At 38.2% G+C, this 16,267-nt stretch overlaps 2 protein-coding genes across 4 annotated transcripts; both read right to left on the minus strand.

The window, feature by feature from the left end:
- Positions 1-1,462: 1,462 nt before the first annotated feature.
- LOC103149726 (tumor necrosis factor receptor superfamily member 6B-like) lies at positions 1,463-6,092 on the minus strand. 3 transcript variants are annotated; one of them, XM_007569033.2, is made up of 4 exons: positions 3,656-6,092; positions 3,041-3,443; positions 2,786-2,962; positions 1,463-2,060 (listed from the first exon to the last, which is right to left on the minus strand). In XM_007569033.2, the coding sequence occupies exons 1-4, from the start codon at positions 3,656-3,658 to the stop codon at positions 1,741-1,743; spliced, it is 903 nt and encodes a 300-aa protein (XP_007569095.1). In that variant the 5' UTR covers positions 3,659-6,092; the 3' UTR covers positions 1,463-1,740. The 3 variants fall into 3 exon arrangements, with proteins under 3 accessions (XP_007569095.1, XP_007569094.1, XP_007569093.1); XM_007569032.2 differs by having other exon boundaries at positions 3,041-3,446; XM_007569031.2 differs by lacking the exon at positions 3,656-6,092 and adding an exon at positions 3,517-3,644 and having other exon boundaries at positions 3,041-3,446.
- Positions 6,093-6,959: 867 nt separating this feature from the next.
- On the minus strand, positions 6,960-10,608 carry LOC103149727 (tumor necrosis factor receptor superfamily member 6B-like). Its single transcript, XM_007569034.2, has 4 exons — positions 10,557-10,608; positions 9,977-10,376; positions 9,009-9,185; positions 6,960-8,776 (listed from the first exon to the last, which is right to left on the minus strand). Exons 1-4 carry the CDS (start codon positions 10,557-10,559, stop codon positions 8,442-8,444), a joined length of 915 nt encoding a protein of 304 aa, XP_007569096.1. The 5' UTR covers positions 10,560-10,608; the 3' UTR covers positions 6,960-8,441.
- Positions 10,609-16,267: the final 5,659 nt, after the last annotated feature.

Raw genomic sequence — 16,267 nt, forward strand, 5'->3', positions numbered from 1 at the left:
GTTATTTACCGTCAGGGCTTTGCCTCAATTGCTGTGTTTAATGGTGCAACAGTGGTGGTGGATTCTTATATGAGCAGTATGGGCAAATGTCCAGGGTGTTATGTATTTAGGGATGGCACAAGACCATCACACATTGTAGCACAGAAATGGAATATTTAATATTGGTAAAATGTATTAAGTATTTAATATCTAGGTGTTTTTATGGGAATATGGATCTTTCAGATTATTTTGAGAAGCAATTTCGATCATATTTTACATTTTATTGTGTCATGTAGCACGGCCGCTGGTCTTGGTCTTGACTCGGTCTCGACTTTCCTCGGTCTTGGTCTTGACTTGGTCTCGGACCCTAAAAGTCTTGGTCTTGTCTCAGTCTCGATACACTCTGGTCTTGGTCTTGTCTTGGTCTCGGGTTAGGGGGTCTTGAACACAACACTGTGTGGCGGTAACTGGAGTTTTATACATTCTACTGTCATGATCTTATTTTACCATGGAACTACACTAAATAAACACTATATTGAAGGTTTTATATAGTTCTTGGCCTGTGGATGGCTGCACATGAAATCTCTAAAATTCAAACTGTCTGGATATGTGAGTGTTGATTGAAGATGTTGGTGGAGCCGTCATTGTTACAAAAGATGAATTAGCACTGAATATGTGTTTTGCTTTTATTTGAGCAATGTATGCAGCAGTATTCCATATTAAAAAACAACAGTAATTCTATAGAATAAAACTCTTTTGCATATTTCTTCAAATAAATTAATATCTCTCTTTTGACAATTTCAACACAAGACGTACCAAAGTAATACTTTTGAAATACAGTAAGTAAAAGTGAAAAGCGCTCAACCTCTCTTTAGGAGAAATAAATAGGGGAGGTAGATAAATGTAGACTGAAGCTTTTCAACATTTACACTTAATGAATTTAAAGGGGCATCATTATGTATTTCCCAGGCACAGTGCCATTTTATAGCACAATCAAGTAACTGTGTTGTTATAAAAATGATGCGTAGATGAAATATGACTTGAAAGAAAGTTGACATCATAATTTAATGCCTTGAAATGAGGCCTCTGTCTCTTTAAAAACTAATTTTCTTTCTGAAAATCTGCCTTCAGAAAGTCATCACAACAGCGCTCCTCTATTAACCCTTTAACAACATTTTTACCAACATTCTACAACCAGGTGAGCTCCTATAAAGACCTCAGCTGATGCGCAATTCCACCAGGTGTTTGCTAATTGCTTCTGGCTAGTCTGAAGGAGCTCAGTGGGGGAGGGCTGCTCTGTGAAGCAAAAGCTTGGAAACTGCTGCTCCACCTTGGAGCTGCGTATCAAAGGTGGTGCTAGGTCCACCCAGACGTTTTGCCCCAACTGGTATGGAGATTAAAGGATTTCTCAAACATGCATGAAAGAATCAAGGCAACATTCCAGATATGATTTTTGATGAGGAAAGAACATTACAACATGATGTAAATCTCAAAAATGTTGACTTTACGTAATACTGCCCCTTTAACATCTTTTAGATCCCCTCAGTGCAAATTTTACCTCCAAAAACTAAATTAAAAGCTCCAGTTTTTCTTTAACTTGGCATAAAGTGTCAAAGCATACAAAAACAGAAGTAAGACAGCATGTTGATATGACACAAAAAAAATCAAGTCCCATAATAACAAAGCAGCCTGTGAAATATTTGGAATGCCACGTGCAAGAAAAATAAAACAGATTTAAATTAAGCAAAGTTTAATTTAAATCTACCTCCCTATCATTTCCTGGCAGAGCCTTAATAGATTTTTGTCAATTCTATTCAGCTTCTTTTGAAGTTTTTCTCCTGTGTGAGACGCTCTCAGTTTAATCAGAATGGCTGGAAGCTGCCGGATCTGCATGGAAGTGGCAGAGGAAACCCAGCTGCGGATGCGTGAGTGAAGCTCTGAGAAGCTGAGCTCCAAAGTTCCTTCCTGCTTTCTGACGTTGTCAGATGGAAGCTTGTTCACCACTCGACGCAGCCGTTTCATTTTTATTTTGTGATGAATGAAGAAGGCGGGGACGATTTCTTTGAGATATTCAGCTCCGTCTAGAGAGAGGAGACAGGCAGTCGGGACGTTATGACACACTCCAGCAACAGAGACACAACAGGACTGTTTTACTTTCTACTTCCTGAAAGTAGAAAGTAAAACAAAACATTTAGGAGTCATAAATCAGTGATTAGTAATGATTTAAATAGCTTTCAGTTACTGAGAAGTGGAAGTATTTAAGATATATTGGTGACTTAGTGTTTAAATATAGAGGGCTAATAGAAGCCCAGACCATTAAAAAATCTAAACATATATACATAATAATTTATGCAAAAAAAAGACATTTGTTTTAAAATAAATGAAAGTGAGGTTATATCTGTAGCACATTTCAGCAACAACGCAACACTTTATTTAATGAAAAATGAACGAAAAAGACAATGATTATCTTCCTAATTAATTTTTGTTATAATTAGTTTTAATAGCTAGTTATATGATCACATATTCAAGCAGACCGTTTGTTAAAGAATATTACATATTTGGGTATTTATTTATATTCCCTATGCTGCAGTGCACTTATGAAATGACTTAAACATCTGACTGGCTAAAATGCACCGTCAGTGTACTTGACGGGAGCAGCATTAGTCCTGAACCTTGACCTTTATAGAGGAGACTGACAGATAAAATAACTGTTGTTTATGTGCTCCAACACACAACTAAAGAACCCCTTTATAACAGGCTACAGATATTAACCAGCCAATTTCTGGCTTGAAGGGAAACATTTTACCTTTGAGGTCTGTGCAGTTTGCACACAGGTTGTCATGCCAGATGGCGCCTTTCAGCACCAACTGCAGCCCTGCGGCGCTGCAGCTCTTGTGCTGTGTGCAGATCTGATCCGTGGAGGAAATATCAGAGAAGGTCCCAACAGAGCACATACCGCACACTGTGTCTCTCTCTGGTGTACCTGCAGGTGAAACATAAAAACTATCAATAAAACTGCACTTTTAATGAAAACGAAGCGTAGAGTGTAGAGTGGCTGTACCTTTGGTGAGCACTCCCTGCCCAGAGGGACACTCGCTGTGTCGGACGCACATGTCGTAGTCCTGACTGTAGAAGTAACCCGGTTTGCACTCGCACTGACAGTCGCTGATTGGGGTGCATTCCTTCTTCACCACCTGGTTCCGCCCGCAGACTGCGCAGCGCAAACATCTCCCGATGTAGTTCCAGAGCTCCGTGAAGGAGCCCTGTGGACACGGAGCGCAGTCGCTCTTTTTGGTGGAGGAGCATCTGGCGCGCAGGAAGGTTCCCGGCGGGCAGCGGTCACAGAGCAGAGGGTTGCCGGTGATCCGGTCGGTGACTTCGTAGGTCAGCGGGGAGGCGACGCCGTTCGCCAACCAGGAGCGCACAGAGAGGAGGATGAGCAGCTCGGTTGAGAGGATTAAAACCTTCTGGAAAGAAAAGAAGAAACGTCAGTAAGTAAAATTTAACAAATCTTAATTTGAGATAGAAACAATTTACCCGAAGCAACATGATTACAGCTAAATATGGGCACTTTTAGAATAAATCGTATAAAACTGTTTCTGCCAGATGCTGCCTGCATAAAATGCGCTTGTCGTAAGAGAACGCAGCCCATTTCTGCAGCACTGCCTCCACATACCATTATGATGATCTGGACCAGACAGTCAGGAAGATGAAGTTCTCTCTGCTTCCCAGCTCTATTTATTTGGTGAGATGACCTTTTTATAGAAGCAGGGAAATTCCTCTTTACACATTTGCATCAGCCTAAATTTCACGTGTATTCTGAGTAGATTATTTATTTATTTTGTCCATAGTTCACAGGTAATGCTATATATATATATTTTAATTCAGGCTTTTATGCCGTGTGATCAGATGGAAATTTTTGTCTAGACCTCACATCTTTCAATCAGAAGGTAATATAATGGGAGAATTTGTTAATATCAATTATTTAATTACTTCTTTTAAATTGGATTATTCTACTTTAATGTTAACCAATGGCAAAATTATGTTTATTAGAAAATTACAAAAGACCAACAAAATGCATGACAATGTGATGTCTTCAACACTATCATGAGGAAAACTGCTGACTTGAAGGCTGACTCCCTGCACAAGGAGAGGGAGCCATAAAAGGTCATTGCTAAGGAAGCTGGCTCTTAGATAGCTGTGAATTTAAAATTAAAATACTATACCATTAGAGCAATAACAGGATTTGAAAAACATCCCTAATGAAATGTCCATATGTCCTCAGCACGTGGATGTATAGCTTTTTAAGCTCTAGAATATGAGATTAGTATCTTCATAAAGCTGTTAAGCAGAGGGAACCATAGCTTCTGTTTATCAGGGTTTTAAATAAATCACAAGGTAATAGAAGAGTTTGTTCATTTCAGTTATTTATTTACCTCTAATAATTTGGACTATTCTAATTTACTGTTAACAAGTGTCAACATTCTGATTCTTAGAAAATGATAGGAGACCAATAAACATTTGTTTTAAGAAAATGTGATAATTTCTTCTACATAATCATGGAAACAATTATTTGACAGATGTCTAGCCAACGATTGTTGACTCCCTTGGCAAGGAGGGAAAGTCACAAAAGACTATTGCTGAATAAGCTGGCTATTAAAGAGTCCTGTTAATTGAATGCAGAAAATTAGAAGAGCATACCATAAGACCAATGACAAAAATGGATTTAAAAAGTTTGCCTACTTTGAAAAAATTCTTCCCTTCACTTGGATTGTCTTTTAGATATCTTTAGCGAACAGAAAGAGAAGTCGTGAGTGTTGTTGATTTTCTGCGCTGCCTTAGAATTGCAGTCCGCCTGCAGTTTGAGCAATGGCAGCCGAGGTTGTGAACGAAGCCGTTCAGCCTGTGTTGATCAAGCTTCCAAATATTGAATTAACATTAACAACCGGCTTGTTCCATTCTGCACTTCTCTCTTCGCATTGGCGGATGGTTGTTTGCAGCGCAGGCAATTTCCAGTAAGCTTCTTGGCATCAAACTGCAGATTACACAAGTCATTGACAAACATTAGCAACTGAATAAAATTTAAAACCTCAACACAGTCCACGCCTCCAGGAATCAACAGTTTCTCAACGGCTGACAGCCCAGACCTGTACGAAGCAAAGTGTACAAGCGGCTGGTTTTTACCAGGCTAGTTCAGTTTATTTCCTCAACACTTGGATGTTGCTGAGATTGGTCTCTTCATAAAGCTGTTCAGCAGAGGGAAGTATGGAGTTCTCTCTAATATCCTGGATGGATGCACTGACTTTGGATTTGATAAACACAGAGCACCAACAAAAGGAGATGACATGATCTTTGTCCTAACTTTACACTGGACCTCAAACAAATTAGATTCTGCACCATTCTTTCATCAGAGTCTTAGCCCTTCATTTACAACTTGAAAGCTGTTTTTACTACCATTGGAGTAGTAAAAACAGCTGCAGCAAACACCTTGTGAATTTCTCCCAAAATTCTGAATCGGGTTTGCTTCACAATTATCTCAAGCCTGTGGTGCATAATTTTCAGCCACATTTTTCCTTCCACTCAACTTTTCATTCAAATGATCTAAATACACGATTAGCTTGAGCACTCTGAACAGCTGAGCTCTTTAGCAATAACCTTCATCCCTTTTTTTGTTGTTGTAGAAAATGTGTTCATGTGGAAATGTTTCCAGTGTCCTCCAAGCCAAATTCTGTACTCCCTCTGCCGTAATCACTGATAAATTACAGAGGTGGATTACGCCCTCTTGAGGTCAAATGTGTTTTTGCAGGGACACAGAAAAAGTATATTGTCTTCTTGGTTCTCGAGGCATACTGCTCTGCATGTTTTAGATGTTACCCCGCCTTAACACACCTGACTTAGATGACTGCAGTTCAACAAAAGCTTTTGAATATATTGAAAGATCAGATTATTATGTTATTGGTTCAAAATCATCCATTCAAGAAACAATAAATAATCCCTTCAAAAACTGTTAAAGGATGTAAAAGACTTGAGACTGGGAGGTTGATCTTCCACCAGAAAAGTAATTAACATAAAAACAAAATTATGACCCCCTGATAAAAAGTCTTACTTATTTTACATTTTACCTCATCCATATAAATATAATTTTTACATACTAATCTATCTGAAACGAAGCTGTTCAGCCTGGTCCCATAGTTTATTATAGATCTAAAGTTAATTTATAGTTTTAAATAGTAAGTTGTATATGTACATTATTGTTTATGTCATTATTATTATTATTATTATTATTATTATTATTATTATTATTATTATCATTAAATGAAAAATGCTTTTGGGTAACGTACTTTTTCATAACCATTTCAGTTGTAACCTGATTATATAGTTTGGAGTTAGATATTTAGCTTGCCAACTAAATACTTAGATTGTAACTTACATACTTTATTAGAAATTCTATTTATCAATGTATGAATATCACATTGAAAATATGACTTTGAAAAATGAACACCCTTTTTTATCTCATGACAGGCTAAATAACTCAAATTATTGCTGTGGATTTTTGACTAACATTACAATCAGCAGAACATACAAGATAGCATCTTGTTTTGGGGAAAATATGGTTAGATTAAGCAAATTAAAAGTATAAAATATGTCAATAGCAATACTTGTTTATAGTAAATTAAGTACCACTGAAAGCAGTAATTTCCAGTAACCAGAAGTGTGAAATTATATTTATTGAATATACAAAGCAAAAGTAAAAACAAAAAGTTCTACTGATTTCATATTTTATCTCCTTCATATAAATAGAAAACATAAATTAGGATCATTTTTACATACAATAGAAAAAAGAGCGCAGATGGTGCTTCACTCCTTACCACACATTTTAAAAAGAATATATACAACAAGCTGATATTTCATGCTGCCCAAGTGTTAGTGCAGGTTTTTGCATACACATAAAAAGAAAGTCATAGAAAAAAAAAACAACCTCTTTTCCTTATGTTTTATTATAAAAAAAAGTTAAAGACCAATATTCTAAAGAAATAGTGAAAAGTAGAGCAAAGTAAGACAAGTATTTCTATGACTTAACTATTCCACATCATCCTCACAAAAGAGCTCAAGCTTGTACAGGCAATGCACTCAAAAAGCAGAAAAGTTGGAAATACACAAAAATAAACTTAAACATCTGCCCCCTCTGGCTTACAAGTACCTCAGTAAAAAAATGACAAAAAAATTGACTCTTGGTCGCATCCCAGTGCTTTGGAGTAGTCAAGATGAGAAACAAAGCAGGTGGGGGAACATACACCACACAAGCATTCCTAGTCCATAACCCAGAACATGAACAGGTAGGTAAAGTAAATGGCTGTGTCAATTTTGTACAACTAATAAAATATAAATATCAACCATGCACCCCAAAAGCAGAAATGTTGGAAATGTATAAAAAGAAACTGTAAAACATCTCTGACTTACAAGAACGTCGGTACAGCAATGGATAAAAAAAAAATAGATTTACCTACCTACTTTTACTGACACAGTTTCAGGAGTGTACTACCACTGTTAGAGCAAATCTTCCCAATAAGGAAGAATCAGAGGTAAGAAAGGTCTGATTGGTTAAGAGAAAAAAAGGAACAATCAAATAAAAAGGAACAACAGTCTATGAATCTCAAACTTTCTGTTGTCAGTGCTACTACCCTGACAGAGGTGGCCAAGCTGCAAAATGCTGAGCGAAATGAAAATCTACCTGTCCATTGATCAGAAGGAAACATCTTCTAATGCCATGTGGCACCATCATCCACAGATCCAATTCAAAACTGATATCCTAAACAATTTGGAGCAGCAAGTTAACTAAGAAAGACTTGTGTCTAGTGCAGCAATTTGCAAACAATTTCTCCTTTTATCGTGTCTAATAAACGCAACCATATTTTTTTACTTGCTTGTTTTTAAGAATCCTCAATGACAGCAGTAATATCTGAATGTCATGGAGGAACTTTCAGTATTTTTGAATTTCCATCTTATTCACCCTGCTACTTCCTCTACAGACTAAGGCATTAAAGAGATACTGTTCTGTCACACTTCAGAAGAACAGTTTAATCTCAATGGTTATGTTTGTGAGCTGTCAGGCAATTTACCAATTATCCAAAACTAATCAGAAAATGAAGCAAAATTAGCAAAATGAAGACCAAAATTACACTTGAACATTTATAAGTACTTAATTTACTTAAACGCTTTTTTCATAAGTTTAAACCTCCATATGAGGTATATCAGGGAAGTGTTAATGAGTGTCAGTTTGTTTTAAAATATTTAAACTTCTCAGTTTTCTACTTTTTAGGTATTTCCTTGTTTTTTTCCCAATAATTTTAAACACAAACTATTGAGATAGTTGTTGCTTTAAACACAGGATTTCATGCCCCCTAGCATCTTTACGTCCTGCATGTGGTACAGTTCATATTTCTGGGTCAAATTACTATGGATTAACTTAAGATAGCATTACTCAAGATCTCGGACTGACAGTGCTCTGTCAGATGTGTTTGAATGCTGTTGAGCTTGCTCTGCAGCTTCTCGCTAGCACCAGTTGCTCCCATTTTATTCACTATGTCTGGAAGCTGCTGAATTTGTGCCGCTGTGGCCGATGACACCCAACTGCAAATGCGTGAATGGAGTTCGGAGAAGTTGAGCTCCCGAGTCTCTCTTGCTTTTCTGCCATCCTCAGATGGGAGCCTGTGTACAATTCGTCGCAGCCGTTTGATGTTCATTTTGTGGTGAATGAAAAAAGGTGGGATGATTTCTTTGAGGTATTCGGCTCCATCTGAAAGGAAACATGTTGTTAGAACTACTTTTAGTCAAACAAGAAATTAGCTCCACTGAGAACTTTCTTAAAAACTGATGTATAAACAGTCAAGTTAGAAATTCCAGCATTAATAAAACATCAATGTCAATTTCATGTGAATGATCTATCAGATTTTATTTTCCTTGATACAGTTATTAAAACACCTGCTGCTTAAACTTTGTTTTGCCTTTTTTTTTTTTTTTTTTTTTACCTTTGAGCTGTTGACAGTTTGCACACACACTGTCATGCCAGGAGGATCCTCTCAGCACTAACTGCAGTCCTGCATCGCTGCAGTTCTTGTGCTGAGTGCAGTTTTGATGAGCGGAGGAAATGTCAGAGAAGGAGCCTTCAGAGCAGACGCTGCACACCGTGTCTGTCTCGGCTGTTCCTGCAAGTGAGTCATTTTTTCCCGATTTATCACAAATGTGTAGTTTAAGCAGTATCAAAATATTGTCATGTTTATTACGTTTTAATGTTAATATTAATTTATGTATCGTTTGCATTTCCATTAATCAAACTTTATATGTTTGAAATGGAAATGTCTTTAAATGAATATTTAAGGAGGACATAAATATCAAACAGAGAGAATTCAGAAAAACGATCACACATTGCTTTGTTTGTGAATAAGAGAAGCAGACTGGAAGTGCAGTTGCAATAATTTGCCTCAGTGAGGCAGCATCGCACAATGTGAGCAAGAAATCTTTCACTCTTCATTTTACAATTAAGTTCAGTTAATTTATATATTGGAGGAAGAATGGAATCCCCTTCCATAAACAGCCAAAGGTAACAGTGGTAAAAACTTCACCGTTGTGGGAATCCTGAATAATAATTTGACATGTTTTATGTTCTTCATGATTCTGCAATCCAGCCCCCTATCAATAAAAATATTCATCTGCTTAGCTGCACTTTGAAACAGCAGCTGAGAGTTGAAAACATAGAGATTGATCACTTGTTCAAATGAACAAAATAAGAATGTAAGAATATCACCGTTAAATTAACAGCCTTCAACATATTTCTTTCACACATATTGTGTTTGTTTTGGTTTAGATGTTTGTTTTGCAACTCCACAAAGTGATGTCAGTGTATTTTGTTCCCCCAAATTATTACTGGACCACCTGGTCTCCCTGTATTTGCATATATTTTGCAGGATAACTCGGACATTCTCAGAGGTGACCGTACCTTTGGTGAGCACTTCCTGCCCAGAGGGACACTCGCTGTGTCGGACGCACATGTCGTAGTCCTGACTGTAGAAGTAACCCGGTTTGCACTCGCACTGACAGTCGCTGATTGCGGTGCATTCCTTCTTCACCACCTGGTTCCGCCCGCAGACTCCGCAGCGCAAACATCTACCGATGTAGTTCCAGAGCTCCGTGAAGGAGCCCTGTGGACACGGAGCGCATTCCCTCTCTTTGATGGAGGAGCAGCTGGCGCGCAGGAAGGTTCCCGGCGGGCAGCGGTCACAGTGCAGCGGGTTGCCGGTGATCGGGTCGGTGACTTCGTAGGTCAGCTGGGAGGCGACGCCGTTCGCCAACCAGGAGGAGAGGAGGATGATCAGCTCGGTTGAGATGGTTAAAAACTTCTGGAAGAAAGAAACAAAACATCAAAAGTAAAATTAAGCAACACGGATACGATCAAAACACATTTCAGCTGATTTTCGAATGATAATAATCAAGTAGTAAATTCTCCTTGCGCGCCTGTTTTCAACAATCGCTCACAGAAAGCATGCGAAACAAGCCTCTCTGTTTCAGTCTCCACCTACCATAATGAAGATGGTTGCTGGGGATGCCCATCCTGGGTCTCCTATTTATCTCCCCAACGACGTGACTCACAGCATCTCCTAATATCCTGAAGCCATCACAAGGTTATTCACGTCGACACTTAAAGTGAATTTGTAGCAATCAATTACTTGGATTTTGTTTGTCTGAATCTTTTTTTCCCTATGAGTATCTGCTTTCCCCTTCAGGGAAAAGTCAGCAGCGAGATGCTTTCAGGACTTTAGAGTTTATCAAACTATTCCTGGAACATGTGTTGTTGTTTCTTTTTTTCTTCTTTCAAAATGCTTCATAAGTTTAGATGTATTTTGTAATAGAAAGTAAAAAGGTTTTAATTTTTCCTTTTAAAAGTTCATGGTAACTTCAAGCGTTATCTATCACGTTGCATAAAAATATATATTGTCATATTGTTTCATGTGTGAGTTCATTAACTTTTGAATTGATTTTTTAAAGCTGGATCAGTCAGAGTCAAATACTTTCTAACAGCTTATTCATTTTATACTACAGCATGAACAGTTGTAAGGGAGGCCACAGCAAAAAGAAGCAATATTTAGTATTTAAAAGTAACCAGGATTTAGATGTTGGTTTAAGTTGAATTTATCATACGTTGCTAATCTAGGGGTGGGCATTTATCATATAATTTATTATATACTGTGATAAATTTCTTATAAGAATTTTGACTTATTGTCAATGTCATGATCCATTTTTTCTGTTCAGTTTCTGTCCTGAGTCTCTGTTGTTTCTGCGTCTTCCCCGTTGATTGCTTCCCAGGTGTGTTTCATTCCTAGATTACCTTCCCTGTGTATTTAGTCCCACCTGTTGTCTTTGTCTCTTGTCGGATCCTTGTCATATGTCATACGTCGAATGTTGTTTGTCTGCCTGTCATCACAGTTGAACTGTAAAGTCCTGTGCAAATCTGTAAAATGAATCATTTTCAATTTATATGTACAGTGTATTTATTAAGACAAATAGAAAAAGTTTCATGCAGAAAAAATACTTCTAACTATTAAAAAAATAAAATAAAACGGGTCAATTTGACTCACAACATAACAGGAGGGTTAAGCACACAGCTATTACCTTGGAGTTTTTGTTCTGTCACCCTCTAGAGCAGGGGTGCCCAAAGTGGGTCCTGGAGGCCCGGCATCCTGCATGTTTTAGTTCTCTCCCTGGTGGTAGTAACAATCTTTTCAGCATGTCAATGTGCCTCTTAGGCCTTCTAAGAGCCATCATTTCATCCAGGTGAGTTAAACCAGGGAGAGAACTAAAACATGCAGGATGCCGGCCCCCGAGGACCGACTTTGGGCACCCCTGCTCTAAAGGGAACCTTGAGTTTTACGCATGTGAATAAAGGAAAAAAAAAAAGCCCAACCCAAATAGACTCTATGAAAAAGAAATGGCCAGATATTTAATTAGAGTCCAAACTTTGACTTGGCCATTACAAAACTTTCATAGCATTTTATTGAGCCATTCAGAGATGGATTTACATGTGTAAGACCCAAATGAGCTTTTGGTCAAAAACAGGGAAAGCTGGGGCAATTTCTTCATCTTTTAATGCTAGTGAGCATAATTCAAGATTCTGTTAATTACCACCCCATCAGTTTGAAGTTGTCTTTCTTAAAGGCTGTTCATTATTTTTCCTGTTGTAATGGAGTGTACAACTTCTGAGAAGTTCTGCTTTTGTCTGATTAATGGACTGAATATTTTGCCAAACGTTCTGGGGACCATCAAGATATTTTTGTCAAATTGTGAGTCCTTGTGTTCTCTTTGGTTAACAACAGTTTTCATCTTGGAACTCTCTCATTGATGCCGTCTTTGCTCAGTCTTTGTAAAATGGGTTTTACTGGAATAGTGCATTTTCTCTGAATTATTTTATTTCCTTTATGGAAAACCAAGGCTATGAGTACCATGAGTTGTGGTGTTTGTGGTGAGGACGGATGTGGTCAGACCCAGAATGAAGTGCAAAATGAAAGTTTTAATCGTCATAAAGTTCACAAATCCTGAAAGCACAAGTGAGCAAGGAACAGAACACAGATAGGCACAGGGACTTCACAAGACTAATGACAAGGATCCAACCAGGAGCAGCTGACACAGGTGGGGCTAAATAAACAAGAGAGTAATCAGGGAAAACAGGAGACAGCAGGGTGTCGACAAGACACTCAGAAAACAACTAAACTGGAAACACACCCAAAACTCCACATCTTCACAATGAGCTAATGGAACCATTATGCATCAATGACTTTTCTGGGATTTTTTTCAATGTGCATATGCACTGGGCAGGAAATAATTGTATTATATTGATGTGCTGATGCTATTACTGACTAAATGCTAAATGCCAAAAGTAGAATCCACAAAAATATTTTCATGTTGCAACATGAGCAGATCATGACAGGCAGAGACGTTTGCCTTCAGGAACTCAAAAAATAAATAAATAAATAATCTTAATTTATGTAACTAGCCTCCAGGTTAAAATGTGCTCTTCTTCCAGAATCTCACCACGCAACACACAAAGACAATTTCACGTGTTGCACGTGAGATGAAAAAAACCATCAAAACACAACATAAACTGAGGTTTCAGTGAGCAAAAATGCTCTAAAAGTAAATCTGTGGAGGAAAAAAACTGTCATCCAGGCAGATTGTACGTGGATTCATTCCTCTCACTACCTCTGGTTATGCTTTGTCATTTTTTTAGTTGCATTACTACATTATATTTCAGTAATTATTGACTGTTAATGATCATCTGCTCCACAGTTTTGATTGAATCAACATCCCAGTCACCTGCGGCCCAGCTCTCTTCCACAAAACCAATTCACTTTCACGTTCATCCTGTGTACGCTTTTAGAATTTATGTGTAGTCACTTATTATTTGCAACTGAAATTACTTTGTGCGTTTTACAGAAATTGTTTGCATTTGCATGATGCAAAGTAGTAAAACATCTGAGAAATATTCAGAACTCACTCCTTTCATGGGTATTAAACTCTTTCAGAGCACAACAAACACAACTGAAAAAGATTAAATGAACAAATAAGTTGGATATAGCCTCCAACTGTTAGTCAGTTGGGGGTCAAAGAAAAAGGACCACTGTGAATAATGGTTGGCAGAGGAAGACCTTAACATTTAATAATTTATTGCAAAAACTATTTAAAAGCAACATCAAGGACTGGAAGGCAGCCAGTTTTGCAAATATAAACCCCCCTGGGCACTAAGCACGAGCATTAATACCTGCTTAACTTTTCCATTTTATCACATGACAGTCCCAAATTTCAAATTGAAATTGATTTTTTTTTTACCTGATTAGCGCAAAAGTAGTGTATGACTGCAAAGGATATGAAAATTGTTTCACAAAACCCAGAAAAAATTGATATATTCAGTGGCGGTTTCTGATATGGATGACATGGGCAACCGCTCAGGGCAGTATTTGTGGGGGTGGCATTCAATAATTTACCTCTCGAGTAAGTTGTTGAATTTGAGTATAAATAAACTGCTTTTTTTTAAAGCTGGAGAGGTTTGTTGAATGAGTAGTAGTGGAAAAAAAAGGTTGTAAAATTCTTATAACTGGTTCTGAACGTGTCAAAGAGCACTGTGACGTCCCCCTCCACTTTACGTGGAGGGATTCGTCAGTTATTGTGTTTTGTCCTGAGGCGAAGCAGAGTGGGCGGGACCAGGATTCGCCAGGGCCAGCGCGTCATTGCTATAGAAGCAGCCTGCTTCAGCGCGTGAGGAGAGAGGAGTTGAAGCTGGTTGGAGCGGAGTCGGCTTCTTCACCCAGGTCTGCTCTGCAGAGGTGGCTCTTCCCTTACCTGTCTGGCCACCCCGTCCTTGTTAGGTTTTGTTTGTTTGACCTTTCTTTTCTTTTGCAGGACTTTTCCGTTCATCACTGGCTTCAGAGATGCCATCGACCACAAGGGGGCCACCCGCTTGTCGCTGTTTGGCTCTGTTTATTTGTTTGGGTTGTTCAATAAAGAGCGTATTCTTTTATTGAAGGCCATGTCTCCCTGGCTTTTGTTACGGCTCACGAGCCGGGTCGTAACAAGCACAGTTAATTTTCATCATGTAAAAATGGAAAGAGTGGAAATTTACCGAGACATGGCAGTCCACTCAAATTCACATGGAAAGGTAGTGAGCCTTATTCAGAGACGCATTCAAGAGCCCCAAGGTAACTCTGGAGAAACTGAAGAGATCCACAGCTCATGAGGGGCTATTGTATTCCACACATTTAACCTTAATAAACATAGGCAGAAAGAAAATTGTTCTTGAAGTGCACCCATAAAGACACCAATTAAAATGTTTCTCAAGCCATCAAATTGAGACAGCAATCGTAAGGAACAAGTTCCACTTATGAAAACAGACCAAACTTTCTAGTCAATATATAAAATGTCATCAGTGGCAAAAAAAAAGTGTCAGCCTCAGGATATAAAGGGTTCTTTTTTCAGCAGTCACAATAACTCAAGTTACCATTTGAGTAACTTGGTAATAACACAGAGAAGTCACTATGGTATCATATGGTAGAGAGGACACTATAATGAGACATAGTATCGTCCCTCTGTTCTTTGGTTTCTGTCATCACTCGGTTGCTTCCGGTGCGTTTGTGTGTGTGTTTCCAGGTCTGGGATGAATGCTTTGACAGATGACCTCACTCCCCTTTGATTCATCTCTAGACTTTCAAAGCAGTTCCCTTTCCAGTCTGTCTCACCCCCCACTTTTCCAGAGTCACTCTGATGTTATGCCGTAGTTACAGAGTTGTCAAAACTAGGCAAAGTTTCAATTTGTTACAACCTAATAAAATGCTCTCAGTCTGCCTCAGGCATCTTTCAGTCTTTACTTATCTGCCATGTTTTCATCCACAAAGAGGCTTCAGGCTCTATGTGATGAGCATATTTGACTATTCAGCTTTAAACCTTGAGCTTCACTCTGTCATTTAACAGCTGATTCATTGTCTTGATTTTTATATGATGGCTCAGTTAATGTTTAGAATCACAGGCTAAATAAAATCTAAATTCTGGCAAGTTGTACAGCTCATTGGTAAGGAGCAATTCCGATCATTAAAAACAACAAAACAAAACAACTTCTAGCTTTGAACTAGGGAAAAGAAACGAAATCAAATAGAAATTGATAAATACTTTCCAAACCTACATAAAAGAACCATAGACAACGTATATGATTTTTTTAGCCGACACTTTTGCAAAAGGAGAAGACTCAGCAAACTGCTCCTTCAAGCCGTTCACAGAGCATTCTGCAGGCCTTTTATTTGTGAAAACAAAAGTGAGAAAAGATAAAGAGCAAAGACAGATGCCAAGCTCTATCTACACACACAGGTCATCAAGCCCTTTCCCTTGAGAGCGATTTCTCCCAAGGGTGGAGGGAACGATCAGTTCTCAGGAACACAGGTACTTGGTGACTTTTAGCACAGACAAGAAAATCAAATCAATCCTGAAGAAAAAATAACACAGAAAATCCCCAACAGAAATAATATTTAAGCAAAGCCTAAATCTATTGAAAGAGCTTTAATTTTCTTAATGGCAAAAACAATTCTCACTTTCAATTGCCGAGCTAGAAACAAGGGAAACCAAATTTATTTCCTTAACTTCTGGCATCCAGTGAATTTGGCAGCATTTGAAACAGGTTTTGTCTATGTCTGCTCTGTTGACAGGTTTATGAACATGAGTTATGATGTCACTGAACTAGTTACAAATGCCTTTC

Source organism: Poecilia formosa, unplaced genomic scaffold (assembly GCF_000485575.1).
Source record: "Poecilia formosa unplaced genomic scaffold, Poecilia_formosa-5.1.2 Scaffold235, whole genome shotgun sequence".
Taxonomy (NCBI): Eukaryota; Metazoa; Chordata; class Actinopteri; order Cyprinodontiformes; family Poeciliidae; genus Poecilia; species Poecilia formosa.